Source organism: Sceloporus undulatus, chromosome 3 (genome assembly GCF_019175285.1).
Source record: "Sceloporus undulatus isolate JIND9_A2432 ecotype Alabama chromosome 3, SceUnd_v1.1, whole genome shotgun sequence".
In the NCBI taxonomy this organism is placed as follows: Eukaryota; Metazoa; Chordata; class Lepidosauria; order Squamata; family Phrynosomatidae; genus Sceloporus; species Sceloporus undulatus.
The window spans coordinates 140,588,501-140,616,145 of record NC_056524.1 but is presented as its reverse complement, the minus strand read 5'-3'; the positions used below and the strand labels follow the sequence as shown (position 1 = coordinate 140,616,145).

The 27,645-nt window shown below is 38.4% G+C and overlaps 2 protein-coding genes across 2 annotated transcripts in view; one reads left to right on the top strand and one right to left on the bottom strand.

Moving 5' to 3' along the window:
- Positions 1-1,176: 1,176 nt before the first annotated feature.
- On the bottom strand, positions 1,177-22,045 carry DNAJC15 (DnaJ heat shock protein family (Hsp40) member C15). The gene is made up of 6 exons (XM_042459923.1): positions 21,867-22,045; positions 15,199-15,250; positions 10,035-10,108; positions 7,090-7,166; positions 5,509-5,579; positions 1,177-1,460 (listed from the first exon to the last, which is right to left on the bottom strand). The coding sequence occupies exons 1-6, from the start codon at positions 21,939-21,941 to the stop codon at positions 1,390-1,392; spliced, it is 420 nt and encodes a 139-aa protein (XP_042315857.1). The 5' UTR covers positions 21,942-22,045; the 3' UTR covers positions 1,177-1,389.
- Positions 22,046-23,689: 1,644 nt separating this feature from the next.
- Positions 23,690-27,645, top strand: part of EPSTI1 (epithelial stromal interaction 1) — a 43,402-nt gene continuing 39,446 nt past the window's right edge. Inside the window, exon 1 of the mRNA XM_042458876.1 lies at positions 23,690-23,912. Coding sequence (XP_042314810.1) covers positions 23,788-23,912 — 125 coding nt within the window. The 5' untranslated portion in view covers positions 23,690-23,787. The remainder of the gene's footprint in view (positions 23,913-27,645) is intronic.

Below are 27,645 nucleotides of genomic sequence, written 5' to 3'. Positions count from 1 at the left end.
TTCTCACACCTGCCTTATTAGTGAAAGGTAAATTAAGTTTTCAGTGTGCAGGCAAGATACTCAGACACTCATTTAAAGGTACATTTTAAATCAGTCTGCTGTAGACACAGTCACAAAAATATATCAAATAGTAGAAAAAAGTAAAATAATAAATGGACTTTTTATTAGGATAAGATACATCGTTTTTTTAAATAACATAAAAGACTATAAACCCTATGAAAAATACATTCAATGGAATAAGCATTATCCAGACATTGCCTGCATATTTCAAAAATAATTCTATTAAACATAGATTACAGAGTCACTTTAAAAGGTAGACATGTTACTGCCTGTAAAGGTTCTCAGTGTGTAAGGCTGAGTACTTGAAAAGCTTGGTGTAAAGTCTGTGTCAAGACACTGGGAAAGGAGAAAGAGGAACTTAACAGTTACAATAGCACTAAAACATCAACTTAAAAACAGAATGGTAATTAGAAGAGATCAACAGTGTTTCATAATACTCCAGAGAATAGCTTAGGTCAGCTATTCTCCATAATTATTGAGTGACAGATATTGGGGAGAGCTGGGTATACTCAAAAATCCTCAGGCTGAGAAGCAAATGGTGTTTTGCCATGGTGAATCACCTTCTTTTGAAACAACTAGTAAAGAAATATATACTCCCAACATACCCTTCTCTCCATATCATTCTTGTAAATTCGGGGTAGCCTTAAGGTTGACAGGTTGAATAGGGTACAGGGCTATCTATAGTAGTTAACGGATCATGGATCAGAAAGATGCAGCCTAGAAATCTGTCAGGAAGAACTAGGCAATGTCTCCTTTTCCCCCAACCTGCCTTTTAACTGCTGTTCCCCCCCTCCACCTGCACAAACAGCCTGACTGGTGTAGAGTGGAGAGAGAAGGGGTAATGTCAGTGTTAACCATCCTGCCATTGCAACAGAAATGGATGCTTCTTCTCTGCCATCATCGCTGCTCTCCATCAACCAGTACATGGCCATGTTGTGGGAGGAATGCAGTAGTAAGAAGTTGATTTGGAAGGGTGAGAGATGAGATGTTGTGTAGTTTTGCCTGGTGGAACTATGAAAAGTGATGGTGTAACTCTCAAATCCTCTCTGCATGAGGGTACCATGCTTCAAATGTAGTATGTAATGCACTTTTCCCACCAGAATGGCACAAGTGAAATTCAAAATGCAGAGTTGGCTTTTATTATTAAATCCTGAAATGACATTGTCAAGAGTTTGTGGAACTTTATTAAAATTACAGCTGCAGACCTCTAACAATTTTGTCCCACAATCAACAGGAATGAGATACTGTATACTGTAAGCCACTGTGTGGTACATCTCACGTTTTCCACAAATAATCAGTTCTGCATTTATTAAGGTAAATCCTGGTGTCTTAATGTTTACTGCTGGATTCCAATAAGTCTTTTGCTTCATTGATTTTTGTTGCTAAGTAGGGAGAGCCACCTAAAGGAAAAGAAATAAATAAATTATCATCAAAATCATCCTGGATTTACCTTAAAAACAGCACGAGCTCTTGTTCTGGGAAATAGATTTTACACATCATTTCACAAATTACGTTTCATGCAAGAATTTGATATATATAAAAACCCTAAGGCACCACAATTTTGGAGCCAATTATTACTTTTCCAAAGGCACAGGATGGCTTCCATAGCTCTGCCTGTGCTTCCATTAACAGACTTATGTCTTGTCTGACTGAAGAATGGGATCTCTGGAAGATCCACAGGCAAAACTTTGAAGTGCTACATTTCTCTGTAAGCTCCCTGCATAATATTACAAGACATTTATTGGCATATGCACACCCAGGAGCTGCTTGTGGGAATCATCCAGTTATTTAAAAAAACCAAAAAACCCACAGGACTTGGAAATCATGTACTCTCTAGTGTCAAATCAGAGTGAAGCACTAATGAATTCTTTCAGATCTTTTTGGTTTAATGCAGAGGACTCAACAGATATCATAAGGCAAGGATAGCTGCCATCCACAGTGTGAAAACTTAGACTCTCTTTCCCACAACCCATTTTACAAAACTAGTCGTAGTGGTATGCAGTTAATAGCTTTAAAAAGCAGAGGTATTTTAAATTCCTCTAGTAGGTTTTATTTCATTTTTGATAACATTCCTTGAATAAAATGCCAGTAAGAATATTTTTTAATACAGAATCATTAAGTATCTCCTTCTTCATTGAAGGCACAGGCACCAGCCAAGAGTGTCACATTAAAGCTATTTAAAACACAGAATGCTCTCCTCTTTCCAGTTCTCAACACTGTCATTGCTTTCCAGTCCATCTAACAATCTGATTACAGTTCAGCAGTCTTGGTGTTTGTTTGTTTTTTTACTCTCCCCTTGAGTGCCAACCATCTGCCTCCTGCTGCTGAAAACATCGAACGAGCTGCTGTCACGAGGTCACCATGCAACAGCACACACCTAGACGCTGGCCTGTGAAGATGTACTTTCTGCAACACAGCATTGTGCACAACCTTTTCCAAACATCTGTTCAGAAGAATAACAGAATGTGAAGGCACCAGTGCGCAATCAGTGTTAGAGGTGATTTATATAAAATACATGGTATATGAAAAGTATTAGTAAGTCTATGTAAAATACATGATTACTTTTTAAAAAAATGCTGCCATTAATTTGTGTGCTGAACCCTCTGTATCCAGCCACCAGAACATCAGTTGTTTGAGATTGGGAGAAAGGAAGCATAGGAGTGCAAACTTTGCAAAAATAGACCAATGCACAAATAAAGAACTCTTTGAAACACCATGCTGGATGGACCACATGAAGCATGGGTAAATACATTTTGCACATTCCACAGTCGGTATAAGGCATTAAAATACAGTATGAAAAGATGGTGTGTGTATGTGTAACCCTGTAAATGTGGTAGGCTGTATAGCATGATGTGGTCCATAAAATATCTTAACATCAGAGAAACAGGAGGATTGATGGGGCAAGATGCAAGACGCTGCTGCATATCAAATGCCAGGCCACATCTAGATTTATAACACCTTCACATGCTTTACCATTCCTCAGAAGTCTTAGGACCAGACCAACATAGGTAAACAACAGGAAACAGAAACTAGTTTATAATTTATTTAGTTGTATAATACAGTATGTCTGTTAGTCCAACAGTTGGACTCTACTAAAACCCTTCTGCAAAATAATTAGGGTAAGCATTGAAAAGACAAAAACAGTGCTAAATGAGAGTGTTAAGTGAGAGAATCCTAAGCAGATCCTGCCCCTCAAAAGGTAGTGAGTGTACCCTTCGCTAGACATACAGCCACAACAAAGAGTATTGTATTCTCAGTACTGGTACTGCAAACACATTGATCCAGATTAGATACATTTAAAACAATAAACTACAGACTTGCACAATGTCCCATGTAATATACATTACATGGTTTGATAATAATGCAAATTGTATTATAGAAGAACAAACATGGCGGGTGTGACACAGAAGTGGTACCACTAACTATATGTATCTGCTGAATATTTTTGAATTCTTTACTACAGTATTTGAATTTAATGTTACTTTGCATATTCCTTTTTAATCTTCAGTTCAAATATTCAAAAAAAGGTGTGGACATTTTATCTGACAATGTAACTCTAGTAGTTCCATTGTTGCTGACATAGGTGCTCTTGGATAAATGCCAAATCTTCTGGCGATTACACTGAATGTTCTTAGCACTGACATATGACAGTACTAGTGTCTTAGTGAAGGTCTAACTTCTAAAAATTGCCTGAATATGCCTATCCATCTGTGAAGGCCAGGGTTGGGAAAAGTTCTGTCACTTGGGACGGTTCTGTCCCCAGAGTATTCTGGCCCCAAAGCTGCCCCGACGTCCCCACATTACCTGCACATTCTGAAGTGACACTTGGCAGCTGTGTACACAGCATGCTGTTGTGCTGCTTACCACTGCCGCTGGTGTGAGTTGCTCCCTCTGTGGATAGAAATATGGTGCCCAGCATTGATTAGATGGCTAGGCCCTCACTGTGACCTCAGAGGAGTGACTCATGCTAGGAGCACCAGCAGTAGTCAGCACAGTGGGACTGACCACTGTATACACAGCCACCCTGCATCACTTTGGAGTGCTTTGGTTTTTATGGGAAGATCCAGAGCAGATGTTGAGTCTTTTAAATTTCCTTTAAAGCAGGGGTGACCTGGATCTGCTCCAGGACTGCCGTTCTCATGGGCTGAAGTCCACAGTTGAATTAAGTCTTTGGTCCTGCATCTTTTGGACAGAGTGACGTGAGGGCAAGGAGGGAACTGCTGCAAATGGCATGTGCAGACGTACCCTTGAACAGCTAAAACTCTGACCCTGGGCCTAAAAATATAAAATATATTTGCTGCCTGAGAATGCTTAGAAAGGACCAGTGGAGGTGGAAAGAGAGCAAAGAAAACTTGTGCCAAATGATCACTTAGGTTTGTTGCAAAGGAGTCACAACAGCTATATGTTTAAATTAAGAGAAAGACCTTTTGAAAATGGAATCAGGTGTAATAATAATAATAATAATGGTGTAAACTACTTTTACTACCCACAACTCTCCCAGGAGCTAAGTAGCAACATAATAATACAGAATTAAATGTAGACTGCTAGTATTCTGATCACTGTTTCATCACAATTACAATTCTTCATGTCCATAAATGTTTTATTCTATGACTATCTCAATCTGGATATATACATTAAGTCCCAACAGACAATTAAGTGAAAAATAACTATTGAAAAACAAAACTTCTGTGTGATCCATACCTTTCACCTTAATGAGTTCAGAATTAATTTTATACTCTTGAAATGAGAAGGAATAAACTACAAATCTGTCAACCAAATATAAAAATCTTGACTTTCCCCTTTCTGGCTTTTTAAATACTGTGCAACTCTCAGCCATCTGTTGTATCAAAGTACAAACAGCAATGAACATATGGGCTTTCCTTCTCAACCAGCTGTAGTGTAGTTAAAGTTATAATAAGAGCTTTTTTGGGAGATACGTTTACATTAAAACCTGGCTAGTTAAAACATCTGTGTTTGGCTTTATCGTTTTTAAGAGCACTAAAATCTAGTACATATATTTGTCATTTCTGTCACATTCTGTTACGAATGTATGTGTTTTGTCTATTTATAGTTGCAAAGATTCTATACTAGTAGACCTGGATTTCTTTTCACAGCTTCATGGCTAATATTTTCTCTTCTTCCAAAGCTAACAGCTTGATTTATCAGTTCCAAGAAACACTCTCTTGACAGCTAGTTAGGTTTGTGATCTAGTGAATGACCCCAAAGGCAGCCACTGCATTTTCTGCTAGGGTTCATGGAGGCTGGATGTTAAACTGTTTGGTACAAGCTGAACATACTTCAGGTAACACACTATGTTTTACTTTGAAATATGTTGCACAGAGAAACTGTGAAGTTAGCAACTAAATGTCAGCCTAGTAATTGAGTAATGAGAGAAGGTCTGGCAGCACGCTACCTACCAATGGATATTTAAGAAATACAAAAACATACCTTTATCAGGATGATTCAAAATCATGATTCGCCGGTGAGCAGTTCTAATCTTGTCTTTGCCAGCAGATGGACTATAAAGATAAATTTAGGATGCTTTCCATAAATAATTATTCTTGCAAACTGTAAAACAGCCATTTGTTTACATCTGAAAGACATAAAATCTAGGGGTCCTTGCCATCTGGTGGTTAAAAGATGATACTACGTCTCTGAAGAAAAAATGCCAAGGTCTTCCATAGTTTAGATGTTCTGCGCTCCATCCATCTATGCACATGGCTGGGGCACTGGTCTAAACACCAGCAGACAGTGCCAAAAGCTGTGTAGAAGCCCTCCTTGGGCAAGAGCTTGTTTTCCTTAAAGATCTGTGATTCCTCAAACAGGAATCTATTGCAAATTCTGTTAGAATTATGTGTGTGTAGAACTGCAGGAATGTGTCTTTTAAGTCTATACTTTGGCACTCAAATCTGCTCATTTTCCTCTTTCATTTCCATTCTTTCTGCACTGTTTTAATTTGTATGCCAAAATAATGTTACGTCACACACTGGCAGTATAAAAATGTCAATGAGTACAACTGTTTAATTCAAAAGTGAACCATTTCCTAACAGAGGGATAAAAATCACCTTTCTTTTTTTCATTTTTAATTAAAATTTAAAAATACTACACAATCACAAAATACCATAACATACATTACCAAAGGAATTTCCACCACAACATACATCATCTCCTACTTTACACTAACATTCTATCATTATTTAATCTATTGATCTATTTGGCGATGACGGCCATCCACTACTTCCCTCTTTCTATTCCATCAACTCAATACCTTCCCTTATTCCCTTTCTCTATTCCCTTCCTCCTCAAATACCCACTTTTCCCTTTTCCTCTCTTCCTTCCTTCCCTTTCTCATCTCTCTCTTCTTCCTCTCTATTCTCTTTGCCTTTATTTCATTTCCAAATCCTCTCATTCATCCTCAATTCATTAACTCTTCCACTCTCTTACTCTTCCCAATTCACTTACCCTGACCTTCAATCACTTTCTTATATTCTCTACATTCGTACATTACTTTCTTTCCATCATCTGCCAATTTGTCTTTCCCTCTATTGTTGACTTTCTATCACTAATACTATTGCAAATCATACCTGCTTAAATTATTGTAATCTCAATTCAGTTGTTGTAAAGATCACTCATATAATTTATTAGGTTACTTGTCTTATTAAATTGGTGTCATTACCATCCTATTTTTCTTATTTCACATCTTAGTGATCTACAGTCTATACATCATTTCATACCTATACTGTCTCATTAAAGAGGTATGTTCATTATGTAGTCTACAAACAACATAGTAATCATTTATTTGATTGTGACATTTCTAAGAAATTTTCTTATGCTATTTAACTATCTTACAATTTTCTATCTTACAGTTAGATTTATATGCTGAATTATGAATATTTTTGACAACCTGTATTTTAAGATGCTTAAACACAACTAAAATTATTGAGTGGAATATATCTGTCCCACATTTTATACAATTTTTATTTCAAATGAAAGCAATGAATAGATTCTGTTTCTATACATAATACTTACCTTATGCCTAAAATAAGACTAGCTTCACGCTTATTCATTTTCTGCTCAAATCCGCCTTTATAATAGGAAGAAAGACTCTGTATGAGACAGGCAAGATAAAGTAATTAGATCTATGAACATTCTGTCTGAAGTCACAAAACTATGGCTAAATAGCCTCTGCTCTAAAAGACAGGTCTACACCTTTTTTATTTTTCTTTATCTGCAAGGGAAAAGGGCTTCAAACTGGAATGAGTTTGGGAGGTGGTCCTTCCTAGACCACCATTTCTGCAATTCACTGAAAAGTCACATTAGCCTGATAATTTAGTTTTAGCATCTCAGTTTGACCTTCCCGCTACACACCTCTTATCTTTGTTTCCTTTTGTTAAAAATCAAAAAATGTCAAGTGCCATACACAACCATGGCACCGAGGATGTCATTAATAAATATTATCTAGGAAAAACTGCCATTCTTTTAGACACTGAAGTTTAGATTCCAGAAATAAATTGTTAGTGCATGTCTTTGGTAAATCAAGGTGAGTGGAATTCATGGAAAGAGGCACAAGATTAACTTTGATTTGTTTCATAGTTACTGTTATAAAATCAGGAATGTCCATATAGATTTTTGTAAACAAAGGGCCAAAACAGACGGCCTGGTAAAGCCAGCTTATAGCCAGCTTGGGGGCATGGCATTTAGACACACCATGCCCCCGAGTTGCCCGGAAGCCATGCTGGTGGTTACACGCCAGCCAGCTCCCAGGTGACTTGGGACATGGCACCCAGACGCCACTTGCCCCAGAGCCAGCAAAAAGCTGGCTCTAGAGGCAAAGGAGTGCCTTTTTTTCCACCCCAAATGGGAGCAGATTTTTTGTGCTCCTATTTGGGGTGGAGCGTGACTGGATTGGGGCTGTGGTGTGCGGTTGCCTTGGACCCAATCTGACTTTTTAGGGACAGCGTCATGCTGCCCCTTCAGGGCCATCTCTTTCACCCCAAAGTTTCTTAAAGTGCCAAAATTTTGTGATATGAAAAAGGTTTCAGTATTTGATATATTCAAGATATACATTTTGAATTAAAAAAGCAGGTTGTAAATAATGTATCAGTTTACATAGTATAGCATGGCACAAAAGGATGCGAAAGAATATTATAGTTAGTCTAGGAATATATAAAGCCTAGAAATCTAAATGTCTCTATGATGTAGCCATTAAGATCTAAATAAAGGGGATATTTTAAACAAGTACCTAGCTATCCCACTGAAATTAGTGGTATATAAGTACTGGGACCACAATGGGTTTACTATGGTGTGATGGGATGGTTTTGGAGCTGATTTTATGGTTTAGCCAATTATAAAAGTTAACAGGGGAAATTTCAGTCTCATTGGGCCAGCTTCCTTTAGATGTGCTGAACTACAAAAGCTTATCAGCCAAAAATCATACTGGCTGAAGATAACACAAATTGTAAACTAACACATCTGGAAGAAATCACATTGAGAAAGGCTGAACTAGAAAATGTGGAAAATCCAGATATGTTATATCAATCTTTCAAAAATATCTTCATGGGAAAATTCAGGGGGGGAAACAGAGAGGGTAATTGACATTAAGGATTTTACTGCTATTCCAAAACTGAAAAGACTTCAAATCAGAAATACTGCCTTTGGTCGGTAGTATGGTTGAAGGTGTAATATACAACACAAAAGGTTCAGATTTGATCTTGAAACATGATCAATGGAACAACTTTTTTTTGTCTTTTGTTGAAGAGATTTCATTGCTAGAGGAGATAAAGCCAACTTTTATCTTTTAAAACTGAGTCATATTTGACACAATAGCTGAGAGCAAAAAGAGCTTTATGATCTTTTTGCAGTTTCCAAAAATCATTTTAACTCTGAAGTCTTAAAAGGTATGATTCAAATAACAGCTGGCTGTTATTGGCATACAAATAACAACCAAGTACATATATGGATCAATAATTTTTGATTAATAGAATTGAAGCACTGAGAAGCCCTTTGGATAAGAAGCTCTCATATTTCAAGCTCAGCCAGACACAAGGAATTGCATCTGAAAACAGTATTTGTTTTGTGCAGGTATGCAACACCAATAAAATTCTACAGTAAGTTACCAGTAAATACTCTTAGAGAATCTGTGCATAACAGAATTTCATATACCTCTGAAGGGAATCAACAGAGGTTTCCTCTTAGCAAAATAGTTGATCTTGAATTTACCACAGCTAATCTAACTAAACTAAAAATGAAGTCATGCATTTGAACTAAATCCAATTATTAATTCCAACTGAAACAGACCCACTGAGTGAATGGGATATGTTAAAGCAACACTTTTGTACATTCTGCGGATTCAATTGTCTTACTCTACTTGGGACAACCCATTGCATTTAGCTCATTCTTCCTATACAGGAATTTGTAAGAAATCCTTGTGATGTTACCAGATAAAAATATATATTGATGCTGATTATGTATTTGGATACTGTTATGCTTTTTAAAGATAATATTAAGATATGTAAAGAACTATGATGATTTGTATTCAAAATTATGAATGATTGATGGATGTATGGAATGTATGAGAGAAAATACGTAAAACACAATTTTGGTTTTAATCAATAAAATTTTATTTTAAAAAAATCCTTGTGATGTTACAATATTTTATTATTTCAATCCATTATCTAAAAATGCATCATTCTAAAAATGATGCCCTTGGTGACACGTCCCATGGTATTAAACCACAATGAAAGAAGCTATTGGACACCTGAATGGTAAAGACCCTAGCTTGGACTTACAGTGCCACAGATTCTCTCCCTAGTTTACAGCACATAAAATACTAAGAAACTTAGAAAATGTTCCTGTATTGCAAAAATCAGTTTTAAAATATCACATATACCATATAGATAGACAGATAGTTACACCCAAGTGTTGTCTAACGACTTTTAAAAACCCCATAAAAGAGATCTCTGTGCTAAACTTACACCAGTCAAGATTTTTCTTGCTGTTCCTGTGAAAACTTGTTCTAGTGGTTTCAAGAGCTGGAAAGCATAACGACCTATAAATATTGAAACAAAAGGCAACTTAACATCTGTTCATTGGCTAAGAAAGCATGCAATAACAGTAATTTCTGCAAGAAACCAAAACAAAAAAACAGGGAAGCATGTGATTTTTCATCTCGTTTGTCCAAAGGTGCAAACTGTTGCCCTTCTCCTGGTTCAAACTGTTTTCTGAGTGGCTGATTTTGGATGCAAGCCCAGTACAGCACCAAGATGAGTTGGCAAGCACACAGTCTTCACTGGTTACAGTATTATAAGGGGAATATATATATATTATATATATATTTGCAAATTGCAGAAATCATGTGGCAATAACTCTAACCTATTTACTTGTGTGTTCTATTATAATCCCATATTTTGAAGTTCAGTAAAAGATACGATAAGCATTTAGATTTTTGACTGATTGTTTTATTTATAAGGAGCTCATAACTGAATGTTCATCATGACATTTAACTGAATGTTCACTGTGACTAAACACTAAATAGTCAACAGAATGGTAGCTGCTTTTGTCTAGAAATGTTAAATGGCACATTCTCCCAAGACACCCAATGGAACAGTTATAAGGGTATGACAAGAACTGATAGAATTTATCAAATGAGCATTTACTTGGAATAAGTGCCACTGGAACTAGTAAGCCTTAACATCTGAAAAAAACATGCATGGAGGTGGGGTAGTATAAATATGAAGCAAGTTCCAATGAATTTATTTCCAAGTAAGCATGTTTAGGATTGGTTGCTGGATTACAGCTGCCATTGAGGCCTATGAAGTATTTTTTTTTTAAATCTGGGACTGAGGCAGAGGAAAGACCAATTTATATTTTTTATTCTTTTTAATTGATTTCCAATGGAATGGCTCAAACCAGTATACAAAAATTAAAATACCCAAAATGAATATAAACACAAATCACAAAGGGACACAATAAAAAAGTTTTCAGTTAGCCTTTCCATTAGAGGACACTAAAATCTAGGTTTAAACAAAGCACCACAAGCAGTTTTGAATTGCCTGCAATGAATATAGCCATGACTGAAGTTTCAAAAAAGCTTCAGAAGTGAAGGAGAACCTTATCATTGAGAATGCTATTAACTTCCCATGCTATTACCTTTCTGTCTTTGAAAACAGTGACATGACAGTTTGAAACTGAGTGAAACTGACCAGAGTTTATTATAGACTCCAACTGCCAACACTCCTGTAATAAACTGAGATTCCTGGAAGCAAAAAGTAATCACTACCTTCTCCAGATTTTTGGGAAGGGGCAGCGTATGACCCAAGCCTTTCTTGGGCTCTTTCCAGCTCTTGCATCAACACTAACTCACAAGTAATTGTTACATCCTAATATAGCCAATTAATGCTACCAGAAAGTATCCTCATAGACAGTAGATACAAGGGGTTATAGCAAGACAACACCATAAATGATGGTTCCTGAGATATTAAAGGCTGTGGTTGGCAGAAGACAGTGGAATGCTGGCCAGTTTCTGGTGGACCTTCTTAAGAGTCTATTGCTGTCTGGGTATCTTGCAAAAAGACTGGTAAATAACATCCAACAACCCATAAAACAGTGATAACTTTATTTTTTAAATATTACATATCTCCACACAATAGTTATAATATCACATACACTTTTTAGCAAATAAAAGATATAGCCGTAATAGTCTGTAGAATCAGTATATAAAGAGGTCTTGTAGCACCTTTGAGACTAACTGAAAGAAAGAAATTGGCAGTATGAGCTTTTGTAGACTTCAGTCTACTTCCTCAGATGCATTTGTATGGTATGAGATAGCATGAGATAATGTTTACAATCTTAAATTAAAATCTACCCGCTACTTAGTTTTTAAAAATAAGGTCTGTGGATAAATTTAGAAATATTTTACCTTACGTATTTTATTCATAATTCTAAAAGAAAATAGTCATTAATCCATTTTTCTCAGTGTTTCCAGAAAAACAATGCTTGTGGGGAAAACAGGAAAAAATTGCTTCCAATTTTTCCTGAGCTTGTGCTTTTTTTTTTTTCCTGGGCGTTCAAATTTAAACACTTTAATGAGACTGGCTATGCATGAGACCCAGACTAACTTGGGTAATATTAAACTGCCTGAATACAAGAATATCAGCCCTACAGCTAACCTCTGAAATGGATCAATATCTTCTGTCAGTTATACATGACATTCCTATGTAAATGACAGCCCAATGTCATCCTTTTCCAAATATGCATATTAGCATTCTTCCTACCAAACATATGCATTTCATTTTCATCTCATGAAATGTAAATGCACTAGTTTGCCTAGAATCAACCAAATCTACATTTATCCCGTGTGTCATGGACATTTTACTTCTGTTGCCAGCTTTCATTTTATTTTTAACAAGTGGACCCAGAGGAAACAGAAAGGTGTAAAATGAGAAAGAAGTGAGGTGCTCAAATTCACATAAGCAAAGGGCTTATTCAAAACATATAAGCAAAGAGCAATTAAAATCTATATTTAAATCATCCTTCTCATTCACCTTCCCCCTCAAGCAGTCATAATCAACAGAAATGGCAGCTGTTCTTTAAACTATTAGCCAAATCACCTCTGAGCAACATTTGTAGACAGAGTTCTAGAAGAAGCAGAAGATCACACTCTACTCCACTGATCCCCTTTTTCGGGTTACCAGCCCCTTTCCTCTATGGTGACAACCCAACACCTATTTCTTGATTTTAGCTCTATTATTTGTGAACAGCCAGCTGGTGAGGGGTGTCTACCTTGACTGCGTCCAGTTCACCACTGCCTCCTCCTCCACCTCTCATGTGCGATCACAGCAGTGACTGCGGGCCAGGCCTGCTCTTCTCTCTCACTTGTGCCAGCTTTTGCTGCAAGCCTGGCATAGGCAAGAGGATTGGCATTGGGCACTACTGAACTGGCTGCTCGGTCACTGCTCCCTTTGCACTCAGTCACCCTGGAAGCAGCAACCGAGCAGCCAGTTGAGCAGTGACTGGGAAGCCTGTCGCCCATGCCAGCCTTGCAGTAAAGGCCGGCACAGGCGAGAAGCTTTGGGGGTCACTGTTTGACTAGCTGCTCAGCTGCTGCTCCTATGGTGGTCGGGTACAAAGGGAGAATTTTCTCCCTGGTGAAGAAGGATTCTCAACCCTTCTTTCCCAGGGCAGAGAGAAGCGTAGCCAGTTTCCCACTCTTCTCTCTGCTGGAGCAAGACTCTCAATCTGAGAGAGGTAAAGGACTCTCAATGGATACTCTTCCTCCTCCTTCCCTAGAGATGTGTCTTGCCCACACAGCTTTAAGTCATCCCTCTCCATACAAAAATTGTTTCCTCTGCTGCTACTTCTTCTCGTGGCCTGTCTGACAAAAGAAGACAGGAGCAGCTCCAACCTGCCAGACACAAAGCTCACAAAGCTAAAGCAGGGTTCCAAATGTGAAAGCTCCTTTTTGTCACCACCTCTCCCCTGCTGCCATGTGCTCTAACTCCTCATCCCCACCATGGTCTTAAAAGGTCACGGTTTCCCCAATACTTTGACTGATGACCCCTTGCGCCTCCTTTTCCCTCACCACCCCCTGGATCTTTCCACTGTCCACAAGACGGCAATTACGGTCCACTTTCAGAATCATTGCTGTACTTGCAAAAGGCCAAAGCTCTACAGGGTTGGGGGGAAAACAATTTTTTCAAAAAAGCCAAACCCAAAATGTGTTTTGTTGTTGTTGTTGTTTCTTTAAACCAGTTTTTGGGTTTGATGTTTTAATGAAAAAAAATTAATCCTGCTTATTATATTAACACTGTAAAATGTTGTTTTATGTATTAGAAAGCTTGATCAGCCATGTTTTAATGCCTTCTAACAATCCAGAGTTATTAGGCTTTGATATGATTAACATCTTTAAATAAAACATTTTCTACTGCTTATTATTCCTTTTAAATCTGAATTTATGTAAGACATAATACATATATATACATATATACATAATGCATATATATACATATATACATACATAAAATATATACAAAATACTCTCAGAGTTATTTTGGTTGAACTTAGGTTAATTGAAGGATTTGTTTCTGAATGGCATTTCTTACACTATAAAATAAAGTGATTAAAAAAGAAGCAACTGATATGGTCTAACAACGAACCACTGCCAATAAGTTAAAATGTTTAAATTCAAACAGTCATTGCTGTTCCAATTAGAGGGGTGAAAAATAGTGATAACAGCCAGACTTTTTAAAAATACAAATAACCAATTTTAAAAAACAGGAGGTTTTTTTAAAATGTCATTTGGTTTAAACCAGCCGTGCCTACAGCTGAATCTCTAAGAAGTGGACCAGTAAGTGTAGTAAAAGTTGTTTCCAATGGTGAGCTTGCCTTTGTAGAAAGCAGGTCCACATGCCAAAGTGGAAACCCTACATGTTTAACAGTTTCTCCTGCCTCATATAAGTCTCCTGCCCTCATTGAAAAGCTATCTGTGCAGCTCCTCCAGAACAGATTTGGATACAGAGCAAAGGGCTGTAATAGATGGACAGGGGGATCGGTGAAAATCTGATACTGCAAATTGCATAGAAAGAAGAATTGTCCATTAAGGCAAAGCATGTAGTGGGCACAACCCAATGCAAGAACATCATCCTCAAAACAGCAGCTGAGATAGCACTGGCAAGCTTGGATGTTTTCCAAATTGAATGGTACCAATAGCATTGAGATATAGGGAGAAGCACCAGCCCAGTATAGTCTAGCTCCAGCAGAAAGATCTACCCCAGAAGCATGCCAGTGCTTCTCCATCAAATACCCTTTTTGCCATAAGAGGTCTAGCCTGTACAACAATCAATGCTCAACAGGGCTAGATTATAGACCAGAACGAGATTGGGAGGTGGGGAGGCATGACAAGTAGTTGCCCTGAAAAGTCAGGATCAGATTATTCAAAAGAAGCTAGTCTGAAAAATTACACTTTATTATATCATATTGCACTCTGCATAGAGCTTTGTCTTATGCTATAGCTCAATGTCAGAACAGATACTTTGCATGCCAACCTCTCACAGTTAGAGATCTTTTCCCATTAAATTGCACTGCATACACATAGAGCTTATCTGTTTTGAAACATACAATACATATATTCCTAATACTTACCTGCAAAAGCAACAGCAGCAACACCAAGACCAACAGCTATCAAAGAATTGGCCTATTTAAAAAGGGTGAAAGAAAGTAGGTATTACATTGTTTTATCTGGTGTAAACGGCTCAGCAACAAATACATAATCACTACTTTCACCAACTTCCTAATTTTAATTATTAATGAGCCTTGTCTACACAATTAAAATACTCCTAATTCCAGTTGAATAAAATGCAACCCAGTCACACAATTTGCAGGACCTTGGGCTTTTTAAGGGGGTGAGGACTCCTTAAACAAACAAAAAAGGTCCAGTATTACCAGGCTCAAGTTCGGTACAATAGAACATGGAAATCACAATGTACAGTGCTCCCTCGGGTTACGAAATTAATTCGTTCCGCGGCTAATTTCGTAACCCGAAAAACCTTCGTAACCCGAATTGCCATAGGCGCTAATGGAAAAAAAGCCGCGGCTCCGCCGCGGCTCCATTGAAAACAGCGCCGGGGTTTTTTCGTAACCCGAAAAAACCTTCGTAAGCCGAAACAATAAATCCCTATGGGATTTTTTCGTATCCCGAAAAATTCGTAAGCTGGGTAATTCGTATCCCGGGGTACCACTGTATATAAAATGGACCATAAGGCCTATTATCAATAAGAGAGTTTTAAAAGTAATTTACAGCTCCCCAATGAAGTTTTATCTCCATCCCCTCAAACCTTGCTCTAGACGTGTATTGTGCTTGCAGTGCAAAGTCAAATTTAGAACAAATTTAGAATACTTTAATTATAAAAACCAACTAATGTAAGATTCAACTAAATAAATTAAGTCTGCTTTCGACAGATTGATTGTAAAGTGGAGAGAAGAGACTGGAAGTACAGCATGGGTGGGCACAAACTTTCTCAAATTCTTTTTGCCGATATGTATTTTCCAACTATATATCTAGCTTCTATTTTATTTTCTTCTAAATAAAGATCTCTATATAGATTCTACACCATATTTTCATGAAATGAAATTCTCTCTCCGAGCTCATCATGAAAAGAACATGCACAAATGTAAGAATTCTAACTTAAAATTCACCACACTTTTAAAGGCAACTAGATTTTATTGTTTTGAACAGTGCGAAGGGAAAGCTAATGCACTATACTGATTCAGAGCTTGCCTTCATTCCCTAAGAAATCACATTAATATTCTTTAACACCCCAGCAGATGCACCACTTCAAGTGATTACAGTTCACTGTTGGAATTCTTGTCATGTTTTGCCTTGTTACAAAAACCCAACCCATCATTTTCAAGAATAATTCTTTCCACTTGTATAGCATCTTTAATCTAAGCCTCTTGAAAGAGTTTACAAACATTAATTCTTACAATATGAGACACAAGGTAATTAGGGTGCTCATTTCACTAATGGAAAAAGGCAATGTTTGTTGCCCCTGCCCTTGAAGGTATGACAAAGGAAAATAGGTACTTTAAGCTACGTGATCAAGAAGGTTCATTGTATATTAGTAGACAGATCATCACAAATGTTGATGGGGAAGAGAGTGATGACAGAATAGCTCGCTCTAGTGGCAAGCCACTCAAGCAGATGGCCTACTGTTCCTTCTGTCAAGTTGTACTATTTTCTAAAACGAGTGACATCCTCAAGAAATGACAACATAGCACACTGCCATATAAACACCACAATCTGAAGTAAAATATTTGGGGAAATATGGACATACATAGGAACACGTCCAAACATTAAGATCAGCTGTTAAAGCCCAGCATGTATCCATCAATATGGCAGGCACAAGAAACTTAGCCTTTTCAGTGGTGAACTCCCTACCAAGGCAAATTGGCTTGGCTCCTTCCCCGCATGTGTTTTTAATATGTTTATTATTTTCATCTATTTATATGGCACCATCAACATAAACAGTGTGTCATAGAACATAACAATAAAAGAGAAAAATAGCCCTAGCAAAGACATACAAAGACCTTGCGGTCTACATCTGCTTTTATTGGTTATTGTTATACTGGTACATATACTTTATTGTTTTGTGGTTTTCATCATATTTTTGGATTTTACAGTATGTTTATATGATTATAGGTGGGCTTGCCTTCCACGACTTTGAGCTAACGCAGAAGGCAAGCGCCAGCAGAAATGAGGTGCGTACTCATGCTGTGCGTCCCATGTGCCACTGTGAGCACGCACCCCATTATTTTCTATGGGGCTTGAGCACGCACTCTTTTCCCCATATGTGGAGGGGTCCGGAACAGATCCCCTGCATATGGGGAGGGTGGACTGTAACTGTGTGACACACACACCCCTGCCCAAAAAAGCTACATGGACCTAGTAGAGGCAAGATTCTTCAGGGGTGCTAGAACAATGAATTCATGCATGCAAGGAAGTCAGTCTAGATGGCTCTTGGGGTTCCTTCCATCTTTGTGATTCCATGATTCCAAGAGCATTTTGTGGAGACAAGAGTGTGACAATTCAACTGAGAATATACCAGACTTAGGAGTCTCCTCCAAATAAGATGTCTAAATGAACTTAGTTAAAAAACATACATAATAAAGTAGAAAACAAAAGCAGTTTAAAAATAATCAATTAAAAATGTAAAGAGATACGGATAGTATACAAGTAAACAAGGAAAGGCAAGCATAAACAAATATTTTTTTGAAGTGTCCCTTTCTGCCTCTTTAATTATTCAGGGAGGAATATTCCAAAAAGTGAGAGAGATCACTGAAAAGTATTTGCAGTATTCTGTTGTTATGAGCAACAAATAAGGCCTTCAGTGAAGATTTTAGGAGCTGAGTGTGCATGTATAGGGGAAAGGGGTCTGCAAGCTATCTTGGTCTCTACAATGAAGTGTCAGGATCATGGTCCAGACATAGTCCTGCCATACTTGTGCTTAAGAATATGACTGGCAATATGAGATGATGAATATGCTATCCTATTGGTGATGTGTAGGGAGGGAGGATGAACTGAAAATTACCAAAGTCACTCTTGTGGGAAGCCGTAGCTTGGTGGTGGTGGGGAGGTATGATCTAGGTAGACAATATATTTTACGTTGCTGAGAAATAAGATGAAGGCTTTTGTAATGGGTGAATCGTTTGGATTCTAAGGATACTGTGTAACTGGAAAAAACCCTTTTAGTCCTGACAACAACTATGTGCTGTGATCAACTCTGCTTACTGAATAAAGTTTTTCTGGATCTATTAAAGGCTTGTGTTCCTGGAGTGGAGTCAGCCTGCAGATTACACAAGCTTGAACGTGGAAAGTGGGAAGCAAGCAGCCAGCCAAATTTTTCAAGCATAGGCATAATATAAGCACATCTTGGTGCTAGAATCATAGAGTTGGAAGAGACCTCAAGTGCTATCAAGTCCAACCCCCTGACATGCAGGAACTTACATCCACTGCTCCATGTTCTGTCCTTTGGAGCAGCAGAAAACAACCTTGCTCCCTCCTCAATATGACATCCTTTCAAATATTTAAAGAGGGTTATCATATCACCTCTTATCCTTCTCTTCTCCAGCTAAACATACCCTGGAAAATCCTCTGGACAATCCCAGCCGAATCCTAAATAATGAAAAACAAGCTCTGCCATACTCATAATAAAGATCTTTTGGGCATAATGCATGAAATTAGAACAGAATAAACTCAGAGTGTTACAAGTGGTGTCTGTTTCAAGTGACAAGTACATGGCATTTAAAATACAGTACACACAGTAGAAATAATGTAATGCATGACAAAATCTTTGCCATAATCAGTATTCCAACTTATATTTTTGCTGATTAAATTTAGTATCTTTCCTTTTGCTGGAAGAAATATATTTCACTGATACATCACCATGACCAAAGTTTCTAGGGGGATGTATGTACCTTCTGAAAACATTGATTGCAAAAATCGTGAACACTGATATCACAGTGGCTGAGCTAAACAAACTAAGAATATCTTCCCCCTTTTTTGCAGGCTTTGGCTGTGAACATTTAGGGTAAAGATTAGCCATGCTAAAGGTCACATAACTGCTTCCAGAAAAAGAATCAGCATATTGAAATCATGCTGAAACAACAACAATCTACTTCTGGGGTATCGATGACAATGGTCTACACAAATGCCTGACTGAAGAATTTGGCCATCAAATACTGAACAATTAGAAAACCCTAGAGAACCTAGTCACCAGCTCCATATATTTATAACATGGCTCAGAAATCTCACACTTAAGGACATTGGAGATTATTGTGATGATTATAGCTCTGGCATTTCTGTTTTCATTCATCATCAGGATGTGACTGTGTTTTCAGGCTGAATTATTAAGAAGTCTCCAGGCCATGAATGCCGATGCCACTCTCTCACTTAGTACTCTCACTAGTACTGAGAGATGTACTGCCCTATAATGCTGCAGGCTGTGTATTGCCATAATGACTAATAGACATTTATAGTTTTATGCCCCATACATTTATTAAAACCCCTTTAAAGACTTCAAAGTTGTGGTCATCAACACATCTAGTGGAAATGAATTCCAGAGTTTAACTATCTGCAGTCTAAAAAAGCTTTTCCTTTTGTCAGGTGGGTATCCTTGCGCTGCATTCGCATGCAAGTGGTTTAAGTGCAACTTTTGATCCTATAAACAAAAGCTGCCGTTGGGACCACCATCTAAAACCAAATACTGAACTGAGATTATTATTTTAGGGCACTCGGTAGAGAAGCAACAGAAGGTCTGGAAGGATTCAAATCATGTTCTTATTGCTTAGAATCCTACACAGTGTAAAGAAAGTGGATGAGGCTGCATTATAATCACTTTAAACTTTTATATAAAAGATACTGGTCTAATCTGCACTGTAGAAATAATACAGTTTGACACCAACTTAACTGCCATGGCTCAATGCTATGGCATTCTGGGAATTGTAGTTTTGTGAGACATTTAGCCTTCTCTGTCTAAGAGCTCTTGTGCCACAACAAACTATAGTTTCTAGAATTCCATGGCAGATAAAGTGGTTGCAAACTGAATTATTTCTGCAGTGCAGATACCAAAGTGATGTCAAACTGCATTATTTCATAAACAAAGTTTATGTAAAGATTGATGATAGATTTGTAAACATATTACTCTACACAGATGATATGGTTTTATTTTCAGCATCCAAACATAACTGAGATATCTCTGTTCTCTCTGCATGGAAAATAATCTAGTTATAAGCAGAAAATTGTGTTCGCATCACCATCTTTTGTACAGGTCTAAACAAGATTACTAAATCTTAGACATCCATAAATAATATATCCAATCGTACATGTTTTTAGGGCCATGGTGGTTCCTGTACTAACCTCTGGGAAAGAAATTTGGTAGATTGCAAACTTTACAATAATTTAAAGGGTACAAAGCTATTTTTTGCATGTAATTTTAAGGAAGTTAAGATCTTAACTCACTGATGCCATTCAACCAGAGTTAGCCTTTGGTCAGGTTCCTGTTAAGAATATTTTAACTACTGATGAAAAATAACCCAGACATAAAAGATAAACTACTTAAGCTCCACCTTGGGGAACAAGTGGCACCAGCATCACGTAGTTTATAGTTTCAGAAATACTGAAATCTATCATTGCAGGGTTTTTCAGTACAGGTAATTAAATTCATTTAAAAAATCCATCTAAAGACATAATTAAACACATACAGGAATACAAACTGATACAACAGCTCTTTCCTTATAAATTCCAGTGGGATATCTGGAAAGTGCAGCATGTCACCATCAGTATGAAAAATATTAAGATTTCCTATGAAATGAAATACTGTACAGTGAAATACTGAATGCCATGCCGGAAGAAGGCTTGGTGCACCCCGGAAGGGGTAATGGAGTGCATCCTTTTGAATGGGGCTCGAGCATATGCAGAATTCCTCTTACACATAAGGGAAGGGCCCACTGTAGTGGAATCTTCTTATCTGTCTCCATTCTGAACACCTAGAGCCAATGTTTTAACAGGACAGATCTGGGGATATACTGAGCCATCTACACTGTGCATATGTAGACTGTACCACAGGGAATTTCCCCCAGAGTATCAGATAAGCACATTACAAATCAATATTTTGTGTCCTCGCTAAAGAAAGCAAAGCACTGGCAAACAAATAAGAATCTAAGTTTTTTGTTATTGTTAGATGGAACAAATAACATGTTGCTCGAAGGAGTGTCACTTCTGCAGCTAAGGCTTTTAAACCTACTCTCACCTCAGTTCAATCAACCATGCGCAAGGTTAGTTAAATATTGTTTCATGGGGCGATCCAAAGAAGCTCAAAGGGAAGCAGCCCTAAGTATGTAAAGGAGGAATACAGATAAGCCCTTGACTTTGGCTGTGGGTAAAGAAAACAAGATCATGATAGTGACAGTGCCAATAAAGATGTCCCATCACTCGATGGCCCTGGGCAATTCACACTCTCTCAGCCTCAGAGGCAAGCAAGGACAAACTCCCTCTGAACAAACCTCGTTAAGAAAACGTCATGATAGGTTCAAGGTTAGGGTCACCATAAGTCAGAACAAGAGACTACAACTCCCAGAATTCCACAGCCTTGAGCCACAGAAAGAGCTAAAGCGGGGCCAAACTGCGCGAGAGCATCGCCATGGCAACAGCGCCGACCGCCACAAACGCGCATGCGCACGCCTGCCTCGGAGAGTTCTAACCGACAGCCACGCGCCCCCCCCCCCCCCAATTTTGCTTCCTAGTCACTACGCACCGGCCCCTTGTCTACGTCCGCCCTTTTGCTCGCGGCGTATTCGGCGTAGCGAAGGGACTCCGAGGCGCTCCCCATCCTTTCCTTTCCAAAGGAAGCCCGCGAGGGGACAAAATTACACTCGCCCACAGGGAACCGCGGCTGCTCCCAAAGTCATCGCGCTCCGGAAATGGCAAGAGGCCGGCTGAGTTCTAACGCGCATGCGCCGAACTAGTCGGAGCATGCGCAGGAGGAGAAAGTGAAGCCGTTGCCCTTCAGCGGCGGTTTCCTCTGTTTGAAGGCAGTCGTTGAAGCTGTTATTACACTACAATTCCCATGATGCCTCAGTACAATACGTAGTGGCTGGGGCTTCTGGGTATTGAAGTCCAACAGCATCAGAGGCCCCAATAGAAAACCACAGTGACTGTAGAGAAAGGCAATAGGGCAAGATTTTTGTAGTCTTCAACAACAACAACAACACTGTGGCCTAGTGCTTTGAGCGCTGGAGTATCACTCTCGATTCTCACTCTGTCATGAAATCCCACTAAGTCACACTCTCTCAGCCTCAGAGGAAATAATTGTCAAGATGGCCCTATGAGATATTCTTAACACACTACAGAAATAACCTAGTTTGACACCGCTTTAATCTTCCTGGCTCAGTGCTAGGGAATCCTGGGAGCTGTAGTTTGTTGAGACATTTAGCTTTCTCTGTCAAAGAGAGCTGTGGTGCCACAACAAACTATAGTTCCCAGGATTCCCTAGCACTAAGCCAGGGCAGTTAAAGCAGTCTCAGACTGGATTGTTTCTGCAGTGTGTTTCGGGGGAACTGTTTAGAAAAGACGCTCCTCCAGCTTCTTTTTCTTTTGAAATATTTGTGTTAACAAATCTAACAAATAAACATGGACATAAACATTTGAAAAGGCATTAAAAATAACCCATGCGGTTCTTGCTTCTAATACACTCAGACCAGTCTTGACACAGATATCCAACAATATCCATCTTCGGCTGCATCCACACTGGAGAAATAACCCGGTTTGGCATCGCATTAAATGCCCTGTCTCAAGGCTCTGCCCTGGGCCCACAACAAACTCCATCTCCCAGAATTCCATAGTCTTGAGCCAGGGCAGTTAAAGTGGTGCCAAACCATGTTATTTCTCCAATGTGAATGCATCCGTCAATTTTCAGCATGTTTTCCTGGACAGATGCTCCCTTCGTCCAAGGACAGAAACTGAGTCATTAATAAGTTAGATTTGTGTTAATAGATGTTCATAAGTGGGGTTTTTTAAATTAAATAATATATTTTTACAATGCTTAAGAAAAAGATAGCTTAGATGCTGAGACAATTGGACTTTTGTCTCACTCACAAAAGCTTTCTTGTGTCCATTACTTGGATTGTGGTGAGAGATGCATCCATGAAACAAGAACAATACCTCTAAATAATAGCAGGGATGACACTATTCTGTTAGTAGTTTATGGGAGAAGAGAAGAGCAATTACTAGGTAGTATTATAATAGTTAATGGGCCCGAACAGACAGGCCAAAATAAAGTTGCTTTGGGTCATTTTGGAGGTATGCTGTTTAAATGACACACGCATCTTAAGAGGCCAGAAGCTGTGCCAAAGCTGCACTCTAGTCCTTAGGACTGGAGCATGTCTTTGGTGTGGCTTCTGGACTCTTAGGACGCATGCATCATTTAAACAGCATACCTCCAAAGTGACCCAAAGCAGCTTTATTTTGGCCTGTCTGTTCAGGCCCAATAGTACTAGGAGCAGCCAATCTTCTTGAACCTTCCAAACAGAATGTTCACTTCTGGGAATTCAGGCAAATATTATTTTAAAATTCAGGCAGTTGGAAGGCAAGGAAGCAAACTCCATGATGTCCACCAAACATGTCAGAAATTTGAATTAACAGGTCTTGTTGTTTGAGTATAACCAATATCTGCTAAAATGCCTCAGGTTTTTCTGGCACCATTGAACCTAGAGGCAAGAAAAGATCATAAAGGGAAGAAAAAAGGCCACAAAGTTAAGGGAGTGTTAACTTCTCATGCAAATCGCAATGCATCAAAGAAAACGTGAGTCCCTGGTCCCTCTTAAAGACTTAGGAATCCCTCTGTGTACAGTAGGCAAGCTCCCCTCCTCATCAGCTCTCCTTAGTGTTACTGTATTTACTAGCTGTACCCGGCCACGCGTTGCTGTGGCTCAGTCTGGTTAAATGAAAAAGAAAGAAAAGAGAAAGCGCGCGTTTCTGAAATATTTAATTTCACAAGGCTTTTGGGCATACAATATTTTTTGTTGTTCCATTGTGTAGATATAGAGATTGTCTGGTTTGCCGACTCTAGAACAGGCAACATACGATTGTCCATGTGAGAAGCAATCCGTGTTTAGATCTAAACCACACAATTCTGAGCTTTGTTGATGGTGATTGCAAATGCCAATAGAATATTTAGTATGGTGTGTGTTGCTGTTATGTCTGACAGATAGCACTGTTTTTTAAAAAAACATTTGTACCTATCACAGGTGTGACATCTTTATAATAGTAGGTATATGTATATTAAAAAACATCAGTGTATTTGAATGGAACATTGTGTCAACATTTCAAAGCAATCGGTAAAGACCTTTAGGAGATTTAAGATGTTGAACAAACGAACATTTACATTTTATATAGAGAAGAAGAAGATGAGCTCTTTTGGGGAATTCTTTTCCAACCTGGGTTTAGGAACCCTGAAAGCTTACCAATGTCATAATATGTGTGCGCTATCATATTTCCCATGATAAATACTGAATTAGTTTCATTTGTCCTGCACACATCCATAGCACCTGGTCATATTATATAGTGCATCTGGGAGATTGAAACACATCTCAGGAACAAGAGGCCAACAACAAGGTTGGACAAGTAAAATATTTTTGGAGGGAGGAATGATTCACTAGAGCCAGTGTGGTATAGTAGTTTTAGTGTTGGACTACAGCTCTGGAGACCAGGGTTCGAACCCCAGTTCGGCCATGAAACTCACTGGCTGACCATGGGCAAGTCACATGCTCCCAGCCTTAGGAGAAAACAATGGCAATGGCAAACCTCCTCTGAACAAATCTTGCCAAGGAAACCTCATTCGGGTTGCCGTAAGTTGGAAACAACTTCAAGGCACACAACACACCAAATAGAGGAGACAATCATAAAAGAAAACAGTTAATAGAATAAGGAGCTAAATTCATGTCCCACCAAAATGAAGATATTTCTTTTTTTTTCCTTTAAAATTTCTACTGACTATATAATAAAATACACATAAACAAACAAAACATAGGACATAAGACACATATTACGCATCTAGAAAGCTATTAAGCTAAACACTAAACTACATTAAAACACATACAGAAATGCTATAAGTTAACTGCCCTGCTTCTTACCAATGGCTTAAATGTATAATTACATTCATGTGCTGGCCAAATGGCCGTAATAAAGTTATTATTATTAATTACATTCATTTCACCCCCAAAACAAGATATATACTTCTACAGTGGACCCTTGTTATACACTGGGGTTTGATTCCAAGATCCCCCGTGGATAACAAAATCCGTGGATGCTCAAGTCCCATTAAATATAATGACATAGCAAAATAGTGTCCCTTATAAAAAAATGAAAAATCAAGGTTTTATATTTGACATTTATACTTTTTTTGAACATTTTCAAATTGTAGATGTTTGAATCCATGTATAAAAAAATCAGTGTATATGACAGGCCAAAATGTGCAAATGTCACCTCTTTCACGTAGAAATTGCAAAAGAAAACCCCAAAAAGCATATACAGTACAGGTAGTTCAGTGGTCATTTTCTTTCACTTTTTTAAAGTATGTCGATTTTGTTCACGCACCTACAAGGCAACCTCCTCAGCCTGAAAACTGACTGCATGTGAAGAATCATATTTAATAGTACAAGCTCCAGAAGAAGTTTCAGTGGAAACAATACCCAGTTTGTAATATGCCAAGCATAACAAGATAAAATATTCATATTGTGGACCAAATTTTGGCAAGGTTAACTTGAAATGGAAAGAACTAAGATGTATTCCCCTGGAAGAAGAAAATATGTTGTTGTTGTTTTGCATGACTTTCAGCATTGCTATTTCAACATTTTATTTATTTATTACCATTTTAGCTCCAGCCTTCCTCCAAGGAGTACAGATTAGTGTTTTTCCTCTTGTTAGCATCAACAGTTTTGCATCTGAGGAAGTAGACTGAGGTTTATGAAAGCTCATGCTGCCAAACTAGCAGCTAGGTAATTTTAGACCCTACATGCCCTCCATCCTTTTAATGGTCATATGTTAAGCACACAATTCATTTTTTTCTACCATGCTTCTGTTTTGTCACAAAATTTTTATGAAGTCAAACATTTAAAAATGAGCATGTACAATACATGTATTATTATTATTATTATTATTATTATTATTATTATTATTATTTTCTTATATATCCCACCTTTGTCCCAACATAGGGACTCAATAGTGGCTAATGCCTAGTTGCTTTCTAAATAAAAGTAAAGGATGCTGTCACAGCCAATACCAGCTATGGACCATTCCAGCCCTAGCTACATTCTTTGAGCAGCTCCATGTGAAAGAAACATTTATTTTGTACATTTTAAAAATGGTTTTCTGACCATTAGGTTCCTGAAAGCAATGCACAATTCAATTTTCAGCAACTGAAATAAGCTGAGAACAAAAGGGACAAGTAAGAAGAGGAGAGAGAAACTGGGACCTTTTAAAAGCAGCTGAAAAAGTGGAATGATAAAGGGGTAATTGGTACTGTCACTGTCAGATCAGGACAGCTGAAGAGTATGTACTTGGAAGGTTCTTGAATAGGAATGTAGATGTGCTAGGAAATGGAAGAAGAGCAGTCTTCTTAAGAGCTGCACAGGCTGCAGAAATAAAACTGAGCCCATTTCACTGCCTGCTTGTCAGGAAAATCCCCACTTGAACTCCTTCCACCTGTTAATGATTACTAAAAACATCAGGCATCTGAGCAAAAAGTAAGAAAGAAAAGAGATTAAAAAAGGAAAAGGAAACAAGAGAAGTTGCCAACCCTACTGTTCTTCTGTGTCTTCAAATTGACTCCAAGTTGCAGCTATCCTATCAGAAGGGTTTCTTAGCAAGCTTTATTTTGGAAGGGTTTGCAATTGTTTCCCCCTGAGGCTGAGAAACTTTTCCAGGGTCACACTGGTGAGGGAGGATTTGAACCCTAAGATCCCCAAGTTCTGGCCTTATGGTTGAACCTATCAGCCCTAGGCCAGAGTGATCCCATATGCAGGTAACTCAAAGCGAGTAAGGTCTTCTCTTTCAGGAGAGACAGTCTATGCACCCCAAAACTCCACAGCTTTGTGTTATCTTTAAGACTTAACAAGAGGCCACATCTGCACTGTGGGCACAATCCAGTTTGACACTTTGATTCTGAGTTCCTGGGTGGCAGGGGGGTCTCTTCCAGCTCTATGATTCTATAGCACTGCTTCAGTTCTCATGGCTCAATGTATGGGTTACTGGAAAGTGTAGTTTGTTGGGACCTGGTCTCTTCATAATAAACAGTAGGTCTCTGGATAACAAATCAGTTTGGCTGATGGTTTCAATGTCAGCCTCAGTAACTTGGAGCTGCATCCACACTGACAGAAACAACCTGGTTTGACATTGCTTTTAACCACCCTGGCTCAGTACTGTAGTATGGAAGTTTGGGATTTGCGGCCTGTTACAGACTGCCAAAATAAATCTGCTTCAGTTCCCTTTGGAAGTATGCTGTTTAAATGATGCATGCATCCTAAGAATCCGGAAGC

What these genes read in the sequence shown, in the direction of transcription:
- DNAJC15 (XM_042459923.1), bottom strand. Translation starts at nt 21,941, where the DNA reads ATGGGGAGCGCCTCGGAGTCCCTTCGCTACGCCGAATACGCCGCGAGC. An exon ending in TGCTGCTGTTGCTTTTGCAG is followed by an intron (nt 10,109 to 15,198) that starts GTAAGTATTAGG and finishes CAATATTTATAG; the next exon opens with GTCGTTATGCTTTCCAGCTC. An exon ending in AGTCTTATTTTAGGCATAAG is followed by an intron (nt 5,580 to 7,089) that starts GTAAGTATTATG and finishes TTATCTTTATAG; the next exon opens with TCCATCTGCTGGCAAAGACA.